Raw genomic sequence first — 10496 nt, 5'->3', positions numbered from 1 at the left:
ATTTTTTAATTTTTTTTAAACACAATTTTGTAATTCTAAAACCTGTAAAATATGCAGCAAACTGAAATATTTGTATGTCCTATGTATTACATAGAAGATAGAAGTGTAAAATAATTACTGAATCATAACGGCCGAATGTCTAAGGGCTTTCAAGTCTTATTGATAAGCGCTATAAATAGCATGTATCCAATCGAACCTCGGAATTGATTATAAAATGCCAGCATTTCTTCAGCAAGTTCCGCGGTAGCTCCATCCATTAGTATAACGTCTCGGTACCTATTGATTATTGCTCCAGCAATTAAATAAAATGCACGTAGATTAATTGCATGAACTACCGAAATAGTATTCTTGAAAAACTTGAATATTGATTTGATATGGCCATTACGTGCTTCTATTATCCATCTGGATTTTGTGACTAATCTCGAATCATTAGCCTCTGCAGTGTCAAGTTGTCTTTGCCCTTGCTGAAGAAATGCTGGCATTTTATAATCAATTCCGAGGGCTTGCAAAAGAGGTAATACATCTCTGTAGCCGCGATCGACGATCACTATCGCATCCTCTCCTAGTCATTCTCTGAGAGTACCTGCATCTGCTTGGAACTCGTTTTGTAGCATTGCAGCGTCGTTATTTTTAGAATCTGCAAAGTAAGGACCATGAATGTCTAAAATATAGCCATCTGGTGCAACTATCAACGCAGGTTTGACTAAATGACGTCCTTTGTGTTGGCTAAATGATTGTCTCAGGGCTCGAAAATTGCTAGACTTCTCAATATAAGAATATGTGCCATCTATACATACGATCACTGTAGGATTATTAATATCTGGATTGTATAGGGTATTAGAAAATTCAGTTACATGATTATTAATATAATCTTGTCGTGTGATCGCAGTTAGTCCTATATTTTGAGGTACGAAACGTGACATTAATGATTTTCTTACTGTGGCGACGGCCAAGCTAACGGCTTGCCTGCTTTGATAATTAAAATGACTCTCAAGAAGTCATCACAAAGACCTTGACGAAGTTTACAAAGAAATGCCAATAAATCTTTTTCGTATACATATCGATTGCCTTTCGGTTCAGGTACAGGATCACAGTACTGTAGTAGTTCACGAAACTGTTCTTTTGTCATAGAGCTTAATAACTTAAAGTCTTCATCAGATAAGTTATTTTGATTGATAAAATCAGATTCATGTGCTTTTGAAACTTTCTGTAGATTTGTAAGGAAACATTGCAATTGATAGCCAACTAATCTATAAAGTCTATTCAAATACTGCAAACCCGGAAGAAGTGCTTGTAACAGAAAACCATTTTCAGCTAAATGATGTGGACAAGAACGTACTTCATCTGGAATATATACGTTCACACTTATAAATACTTGAGCTCTAGCCGCTGGTGAAAGCCTATGAACATTATTATTAGCATTACAGATTAGACAAGTTCTCATATCACTTTGTTTAAGGACGTTAAGTCGAATGCATGTAGGATCATCCTGCATATCTATTTCAGATTCAACTAATCTAAAGCATGTCATACATAAACGAGATTCATTTCGTAATTCTTCAATGGGCCTTCGAAGATCTTGTCGAAAACGAATAGCTATTTGTCGCTTATTTTCATTATTATCTTCATCGAGTTTTTTCATTACCCTTGGTTGCCCAGCTACGTCGCAGATAAAACAACGAATTCGATTTCGAAATGCCATTTTCGAGAATAACTCGAATACATTAAAACCAGTATTCACAGTAAATAAAAGTCAGATTTACTTAATAGTTATTCCGAATCAGATTATGGTAAGTAAAGGAAACATAGGCAAACTTAACGTTATTATTAGTCTATAACTATCTGTAGATTTATAAACGTGCCGCACCAAGCTCGATGTCATATGATGGCCGCGTTACTTCACTGTCAAGAAACGATGAGACAAACAATATATGTAAACGGCCGCTAAAGCTTCTTGTTTACAGAATTCGATTCATGCACACGTGTTATTACACGTGTTATTACTTTATTACGAACACTGGGGTTCATGTGCTCATGTTGCAAGTATTCTCTGGTTTTTAGGATACGCACGACATCAACCTAATACTAAATATCCCAGCGTCACATTACTTAATCACATAAAAGACGCTGCTAATAGATATAATCAAGATGAAGAAATCGAAGGAGAAGTTATTGAACCATTTTGAATGTTTTAATGACAAAAAATGGCCCTTATCAGGGCCCAAATGATGTGCAAATCTGATCGCGCAACCTCCACGTGGTGCACATTGGGTGACGCTAATGCCGACGGTAGTTTGTATACATATACGTACCGTGTGTGTAGGCATGTATTACAAATACATTCGAATCACATCGTTAAATAACTCCTTACACTATTTTATACTAGTAACTGCGGGCATCGACATTTTCAACTTTTGACTCATTTTATCTAAAAAACTGGCCATTTTCGGAGCTTGTGCCCATTGCAACTTTTCATCGGGATGTCTTGAACTACAACATACTCCATCCCCAGCCCATTTGACTGTACACCGGTTTCCCTTTATTTTGTGCGGGGTCCTTTGTTGCGTTGTCACTAAAAATGATGTGTGGACGTCCTCTTCTACTGATGAATCGTCGAAGGGTGGCGAGGAACGCCGCCGAAGTAAGTTCGCTCACTGCCTCCAAATGAACGGCCTTAGTGGCAAAGCAAATGAATAGTGCTACATAAGACTTGTTAGTCTTGCGACCTCGACTCTTGTTCACTAGAGTTGTAATAGGACCGGCGAAATCAATGCCGGTAACGGCGAAAGCTCGATCAGAACATACTCTGTCACGTGGAAGTGATCCCATTAACTGCGATAATTCTTGTGGATTGGCTCTAGCGCAGCGGACGCATTCTCGACAGACGCGTCTAGCCAAATTTCGGCCCCTTATAGGCCAATATCGATTTCGAATGGAGGTCAACATCTGAATTTGGCTCCCATGTAATAATCGTTGATGCTGTCTCTCAAACAGTAACCTTGAAAATTTCGATTTGTCTGGCAAAATTATAGGGTATTTTCTTTCGAATGCCCATGAAGAGTGTTGCAATCGTCCACCTACCCTTAATAAATGTTGTTCGTCTAGGAACGGATGCAACTGTATTATCCTGCTTGTCGAGCTGAATTCATTGTTCTTCTTGAGAGAGATAATTTCTTCAGCGAACGCGCTCATTTGTGCGTAGCGAGCTAGATGCATGTGTGCTGCTTCAATTTCCGTCGTGGTTAAATGTGATAAAATCCTCTCGCTTGGAATCCTTCGAACGTTGCTTAGGAAACGTAGGCAATATACGAACACACGCTCGATACGTGTCAATGCTGAATACTTGTCTATTAATTCTTTGATTACGTGCTGTTTGCTACTGATGAGAGCACAGGCATGCGCGATTCTCTTCTCCTCTGCTTGAGCTTGACTTGTCACTTCCTTAAGGTGCTTTTTCATGCGCAGCACGCTGCAGCAGCAATTCGTTACTATTGGTTAAGAATTTTATGTAAGCTAGATAACGCACTTCCGGCGCAAAATACATTTTGCCGCAGTTCGTTGAAGTTGAACCGAACGAACAGCAAGCAGCAAGCGGCAAAATCGAGAAAGCGTACAATATGTCCGTCGTTTCATTATGAAAATATTATTTATTGCAATAAATATTAGGAAAATAAACGAAAAATGGCTTCGGATAAGGTACGGATACATGTTTGTAAATTAGATCATTTTATACTTTACCACAAATTTGAAAAAGTAAAGTGTAAAGTATAAAATAATCTAATTTACAAACATTCGTACCTTATCCGAAGCCATTCTTCGTTTATTTTCCTAATATTTATTGCAATAAATAATATTGCCTCGATTTTGCCGCTTGCTGCTTGCTGTTCGTTCGGTTCAACTTCAACGAACTGCGGCAAAATGTATTTTGCGCCGGAAGTGCGTCATCTAGCTTACATAAAATTCTTAACCAATAGTAACGAATTGCTGCTGCAGCGTGCTGCGCATGAAAAAGCACCTTTAGATGAATCGCAAACTTGATATTCTATTTGTCTGAAGCTCTAGTTGTAACCATTTCGGTCCCTTCCACCAAAGCTCCGAAACCTTGAGTTGTTGCAATGTTGTGCCTCGTGATATTAAGTCAGCGGGATTTTCAGTTCCTTTAATGTGCCGCCAATGTTTTGCCGGTAATAGCTCATTTATTTCCATCATACGGTTGGTTACGAAGGGTTTCCATCTGGAAACGTCCCCTTGAATCCAATATAATACTATCTTTGAATCCGACCATGCTAATATGCCGTCAATGTGTATTCTCAGACTTTGTTGTGGATCAAGTGCGCCAGTATAACCGCGCCGCACAACTCCAATCTAGGTATGGAGGTGGGTTTGATTGGCGCTACGCGCAACTTGGAACATAAATTAGCTGTTAGGCGACCCTGGTTGTCAATGGCTTGAACGTACACACACGCGCCATATGCATTTTCTGAGGCGTCGCAAAATCCATGCAGATATACTCTAGACATGACCTTGTTGGGAATTATTTGTCTGGGAACGCAAATAGTCTTTGTCGCGTTCAAATCCTTGCAAAAATCTTCCCACTTTGCTGTAAGCGAGTCTGGCAATGGGCGAGTTCAAGACGACAAAGCGGCTAGGTACGCTTACCGAGCGATCGAGTATGATTGGTTGGATCTATAAGTAATAACCAATTATATTCAATCGCTCGGCAAGCATACCTAGCCGCTTTGCCGTCTTGAACTCGCCCAATGGCTCATCCCAATGGCACTTTGTGAGTCAGGCCTGCCGCATAATCAACTTGGCTGCCGTCAGTACCGGCCCAATCAGACCATGCGGGTCAAAGAATTTGCTTATTTCTGAAAGAACTTCACGCTTAGTGACAGCTGCCTCCGCCATTGCTACGAAGAATTGAAACTCATCGGCCTTGGGATTCCACTCCAGGCCCAATGTTTTGATTGTGCCCTCGGCATCAATGCGGATGCTACTTGTATTCTCTCTCAAATGAATTGGCACCTTATCCATTACCCTTTCGCTATTAGAGCACCATTTGTGTGCCATAAACCCTCCGCGCTGTAACACCATCTCAAGCTGCTCTCTCAATGCTACAGCGCTCTCTATATCGTCTGCACCTGCAAGAATGTGAGTCATCTACATATGTTTGTTCAAGCAATACTTGTGACGCTAGAGGGAATTCTGAACGTGCTTCCTCAGCCAGCATTTGTATGCACTTGATCGCTAAATACGCAGAACTCGCCTGACCATATGTAACCGTATTTAGGCGAAATTCCTTAACTGGTTCGTCCTGCGAGAATCTCCAGAGTATCCGCTGGTAGTCTCTGTCATCTGGATGCACGAGAACCTGTCGGTACATCTGTCTAATATCTCCAGTCAATACAACGTCGTGAAATCTAAAACGCATTATAATGTCAAACAAGCTACTCTGATTTGTGGTCCCGACGCGGAGCACATCGTTTAAAGATTTTCCAGGGCCGGGATTCTCTAAACGTTTTATCGATGATTGTCGCTATCGTTAACTAGCGACAACCAATGGCATGAAAATCCTAAGAGAAAGCGCGGCTCTCATTGACTGTCGCTAGTTAACGATAGCGACAATCATCGATAAAACGTTTAGAGAATCCCGGCCCAGAACTGGTCTTGCTTGATGCATCAAATACCACGCGGAGTTTAGTAGTAGAGCTTGTCTCCTTGACTACTCCGTGGTGTGGTAAATAGACTACCGGGTGTTCGAGATTTTGACCCGAGTCGGTCACTATAGACATGTGCCCCGCCTCGAGATAATCACGCATAAAATCTACATATCGCTCGTGTAACACGCTGTCTTCCTTGAAACGCCGCTCTAAAAAACGTTGCGCTAAACGCTTGCTCATGATGTTTCGAGAATCTCCCAGTGTTCTAGGATCGTTGCGAAAAGGAAGTCGCACGATAAATCGACCTTTCTCTTCCCGCGAGGTTGTCTCTTCAAAAAATGTATCGCTTTCACTTGCCTCCTTCGACGGAGGTACGTACCTCTTCACATTTATAATCCTCCCACGCCCAAAAACGTTGCAAATTTTTATTGAGCGTGTCGCATTGCTCTACCGAACAAACTAACGAAGTAGCTACGCGACCTTCATTGTGCGCGGACGGGAGGCTGCCTGTAAACGCTCCGGCGACCACCCAACCGAGTTGAGTGTTTTGTAATATCGGACGGCCGTTACCAAGCTCGATTCTTTCCGATTCCAACCAATCGAAAAAGAACTCTGCTCCGATGAGCATGTCAATAGAACCTCGTTTATAAAATTCCGGGTCTGCTAGCTGTACATTCGTCGGTACCTTGAACGCGTCTCGATCAATCTCGACACACGGCAATGACTTTGTGATTTTTGGCACTATGAGACCGCGAATGCTATAACAAACATCAGAATATCTAGATTGTATGACAACTTCGCAAACTTGACTGACCACACTTTCGGTCTCGCTTAATCCTGTCACAATTTCCGACGCCCGATCGCGTTTCACCCTTAGACGGTTGCACGTCGCATGCGTAATGAAATGTGCTTCACTAGCGCTGTCCAACAATATACGCAATGGAACCCTGGATCCATTCGAATGCATTGCATTGACTACTGCTGTGGCCATAATCACATGTCTCCTCGTTGATACCCTGGCAGCATGATGTACGACGACGTTGCTGCTCGCCTTGTCGCCGTCGCCTCGGGTTGTCAGTTCGGCTGCTGGCTTGTTACTTAGAGAATCCTTCACCTTGGTTGGATGATGGCACAATGTGTTGTGCTTGCCGGAACATTCTCGGCACGTTCCCATCATGCACGTTCTGACAAAATGATCGTTGCGAAGACAGTTTGAACAAAGTTTAAGCCGACGTACCTCCTTCATTCGCTCTTCGATTGTTAGCGCAAGGAACTTCTCGCAATGATATAGGAAATGATCACCTTGGCACAGGTAACACCTTGGTGGCCGTTACATTGGCTAGCGCGGCCGTCTTCTCTTGAGCCTTTGGTTTATGCTTGCTAGCTTCCTGCTTCGCGGAAATGTTTCCTTCCTTGCCTCTTACTTCTATCCTTTCAAGCATTTGACATCTCCTTTCTAGAAAGTCAGTCAATGCCGTTAACGTTGTGTCAGTGGCGCTTCTGTCCTGCTCCCAAGCGCGGAGCGTAACTGTATCTAGCCCATAGAGATAGTAGTACTAGAGTACGCATTGTAGGAGTGGGGGTAATCCTATCTAGAAAAGGACGCACTCATTTGGGCCTTTTCGTTCTCTCTCGTTTCGCGCATGCGTATAGCCATATACTCTGAGAGAGGGGATCGAAAGAAAGAACGAGTCGAACGAGAAAAGTTTCATCATTACATGACCGGACAAGCCTAATTGAGCCTGATCACTTTGGAATCAAACAAAGAATTGAGTTTGATAAGGTTAAGGGCTCCCGATGAATAATATCAATAAATATTAATGATAAAAATCTATTACTTATACCTCTATAATTCCAGTTATGCGAGCATATTGGCCAGCACCACCAGATTGTTTCTTATAAAGATAGTCAAATTCACATGGTTTAGTTAAGTTTCGCGGAAAGAAATTTTTGGCTTTCCAAGAATAATCGGACAAGCCTGATCTCTTTGGAATCAAACAAAGAATTGACCTTGATAAGGTTAAGGGTTTCCCAGTGCCAAGGGTTGCTCTTTCAATTCCTTATTCTTTCTTTCGATCCCCTCTCTCAGAGTATACGGCTATACGCATGCGCGAAACGAGAGAGAACGAAACGGTTCCAAATGAGTGCGTCCTTTTCTAGATAGAATTACCCCCACTCCTCAAATTTCTGACAATGCGTACTCTAGTACTACTATCTCTATGATCTAGCTTTGCTTCAATCATATGTATGATTAATTCATCCATGAATTTGCCCATGAATCAGTGGGCAAATTCATGGATTTCAATACTCGCAAATGCCTTAATACGTAATCCACCAAACTTCGAATTGCGGTGGCCGATTCCTTGCCTATTTTCGGCATTGTAAAAAGACACTCGATGTGTTTCTTGTTGATAGCCCGAGGATCGTCGTACCGTTTTTTCAGCAATCTCCATGCAATAATTTCGTAATTCTCGGCAGTCAATTCGATGGACTCGACAACCTTGGCTGCATTGCTGTTTAGTGAAGTGACCAAATATTGAAACTTCTGTAGACTTAGAATATTCTCGTTCGTATGAATCATTGACATGAATGTTTCCAAAAAACACTTCCATTCTTCCGTTCGCCCATCGAACATAGGAAGTTTTATGACTGGCAACTTGACTCTTGAATCTGGATTACTAGCGTTACTCGTATTCGCGATGCTACGCATTAGCTGTGCTTGCTGCTCGAATAATCTTGTGAGCACGTCACTATTGTTGTTTAACGCTTGTGACTCACTTTGTTGCTGGCTCAATTGTTGCATGAGCTCTCCTTACTGTTGCAAAACTCGCACCAACGCATCGTCGCTCGTCGACAAGCGTGCCTCGCCTTGGTGTACCGGCGCATTCGTCCATTGTTTTAACTTGATTTTTGTCTCGAGATACTTGTCCTCAAATTCTACGTCTTCAGAGACGTCTGCAACCGTTGGCTCGCCTTCCGCGATGCTGTTTATCTCGCGTTGTACATCCTGAAATTCCCTTTGAATTTCCTCTAGTCGTGCGATGTACACTTCCGCTTCTTGTCGGCCTACCTGAAGTTCTTCGGCCTTCTCGATCCTTGTCTTGAGCCTAGTCATCTTTGCTTTAACTAAGCCTCGTTGCTTGCGAAACTTCGTGAGCTCTTCCATTTTAACCTCACTTGCACGTCGTTACCGCGATCTCGCTGTATATATCGCTATTCTCGTCTCAATGCTTTCTATCCGGCTCGATTGGACCAATTTTATGTTCCGTGTTGGTGTTAATGAAACTCCTTTCGTAGTGGACTGTATTATTTACGATTTATTGAGAAGAAAATACTAACGCAACGTACAAGCGATTATTCGTTACAGAACTCGAATTATTGTGTATTAGTTCGGGCGCGCGGTGCTTTCGACGACGAATCGGTAACATCGGCGCTTCGAACCGCGGGTAACTTGCTAACGGAATCGCGATCACATTCTCTATCAGTCTCCAACACAGACTGTATTATATATTTTACATATTAATATATAGAGGAAAGTCACCGATACTGACATAGGTCTCCTAAAGTGACACCCCCTTATTTCTCGTAAACTAATCTTTGCAATTCATTAATACTAATGAAAACATAATCTGTTTAGGTAATTAAAGAAGAAAAAACCCATAATTCATATAGATGTGACTTGTTTTTATACAAAATCAGCTAAAAACGAATTCTACAAATGTGAAAACAAAATTCTTATGATGTTATTTTATAAATTACGTAGTTTATGTAATAGTAGCTATATTAGTGATAATATTAAGTCCTTTTATATGTTTGTAGTTTTCTAAAACTATTTTATTTATATTTTCCTGTTTCTTATTTTTCTTATAATACGGTTTTAAAAATAAAATCGTTTATAGCCTAAACCGGCATGTCGTCACGTGTCCCATCACGACATATCGCGCATCGTAACATAACCTGCACACTGCGGTCACATGCGCATGCTCTGTGGCCATATACGCATATGTCAGTTTTGGGGCCCATTTTGTCTGACGCTCGTTTTCGCTTCTTCGATAAAAAGGTTAATTATTGCAAAATTCTTAACAGTATTATAAAAATTGCTATAGAGCATCGATAGAAGACAGTTTCCAGTTTACATTTGTATCTCCAAAGATTTATTTTTTGCTTTTGTCTAAAAAATATAGTCTAAAAACAAAGTAGTATGTCGGTATCGCTGACCTTCCTCTACATATATATATATACAGTTCTATTTTGTAGACATACATTATAGATTATAATATCAATTTTATTCTGAGATCCGGGCACAGTATAAGTAAGTAGTTCCACTCTCCAAAATTTATGGGTAAAGCGGGGAGCACAGACTTTTCCATAACGCATAAAGCATGTGCATAAGGAATTTCATTGGTCCATTTTCTTATGCATGAGTCAATGGACAAATCAAATTCTTTATGTATATGGTTTATGCGTTATGCAAAAGTCTGTGTTCCCCGCTTAAAAGTATGTCTTAATGCATGCGCGAATCTCACAATTTTCATCACGGCGTCGATGTCACGTGTGGATACTGCGTCAATGGCTACGTTTACACCACGGAGGTAAAGGAGAGAGCATAAAGGCCGCAGCACACACCTTTGCATAACGCATGAACCATATACATAAAGAATTTGATTGGTCCATTGACTCATGTATAAGAAAATGGACCAATCAAATTCTTTATGTATATGGTTTATGCGTTATGCAAAAGTCTGTGCTGCAGCCTTAAGCGGGGAGCACAGACTTTTGCATAACGCATAAACCATATACATAAAGAATTTGATTGGTCCAATGACTCATGCATAA

At 41.2% G+C, this 10496-nt stretch overlaps 3 protein-coding genes across 3 annotated transcripts; all 3 read right to left on the bottom strand.

Annotated features, from left to right (window-relative positions):
* Positions 1 to 2490: 2490 nt before the first annotated feature.
* LOC108773931 (uncharacterized) lies at positions 2491 to 3459 on the bottom strand. The gene has a single exon (XM_018539912.1). The coding sequence runs from the start codon at positions 3457 to 3459 to the stop codon at positions 2491 to 2493; it is 969 nt and encodes a 322-aa protein (XP_018395414.1).
* Positions 3460 to 4788: 1329 nt separating this feature from the next.
* Positions 4789 to 5900, bottom strand: LOC108773930 (uncharacterized). The gene is made up of 3 exons (XM_018539911.1): positions 5639 to 5900; positions 5212 to 5511; positions 4789 to 5141 (listed from the first exon to the last, which is right to left on the bottom strand). The coding sequence occupies exons 1-3, from the start codon at positions 5898 to 5900 to the stop codon at positions 4789 to 4791; spliced, it is 915 nt and encodes a 304-aa protein (XP_018395413.1).
* A 109-nt stretch (positions 5901 to 6009) lies between these two features.
* Positions 6010 to 8463, bottom strand: LOC108773929 (uncharacterized). The gene is made up of 4 exons (XM_018539910.1): positions 7933 to 8463; positions 7505 to 7645; positions 6963 to 7216; positions 6010 to 6844 (listed from the first exon to the last, which is right to left on the bottom strand). The coding sequence occupies exons 1-4, from the start codon at positions 8461 to 8463 to the stop codon at positions 6010 to 6012; spliced, it is 1761 nt and encodes a 586-aa protein (XP_018395412.1).
* Positions 8464 to 10496: the final 2033 nt, after the last annotated feature.

This window comes from Cyphomyrmex costatus, unplaced genomic scaffold (assembly GCF_001594065.2).
Source record: "Cyphomyrmex costatus isolate MS0001 unplaced genomic scaffold, Ccosl1.0 scaffold229, whole genome shotgun sequence".
In the NCBI taxonomy this organism is placed as follows: Eukaryota; Metazoa; Arthropoda; class Insecta; order Hymenoptera; family Formicidae; genus Cyphomyrmex; species Cyphomyrmex costatus.
The sequence above is the reverse complement of the archived record's forward strand: the minus strand, read 5'-3'. Positions and strand labels throughout refer to the sequence as shown.

Coding starts and splice junctions, on each gene's coding strand:
- LOC108773931 (XM_018539912.1), bottom strand. CDS start 3,459: ATGAAAAAGCACCTTAAGGAAGTGACAAGTCAAGCTCAAGCAGAGGAG.
- LOC108773930 (XM_018539911.1), bottom strand. CDS start 5,900: ATGAGCAAGCGTTTAGCGCAACGTTTTTTAGAGCGGCGTTTCAAGGAA. Junction 5,512..5,638: donor TGGGCCGGGATTCTCTAAAC/GTTTTATCGATG, acceptor TAAAACGTTTAG/AGAATCCCGGCCCTGGAAAA. Junction 5,142..5,211: donor AATGCTGGCTGAGGAAGCAC/GTTCAGAATTCC, acceptor ACATTCTTGCAG/GTGCAGACGATATAGAGAGC.
- LOC108773929 (XM_018539910.1), bottom strand. CDS start 8,463: ATGCAACAATTGAGCCAGCAACAAAGTGAGTCACAAGCGTTAAACAAC. Junction 7,217..7,504: donor GCATAACTGGAATTATAGAG/GTATAAGTAATA, acceptor TGCGTACTCTAG/TACTACTATCTCTATGGGCT. Junction 6,845..6,962: donor AAGGTGTTACCTGTGCCAAG/GTGATCATTTCC, acceptor TCATTTTGTCAG/AACGTGCATGATGGGAACGT.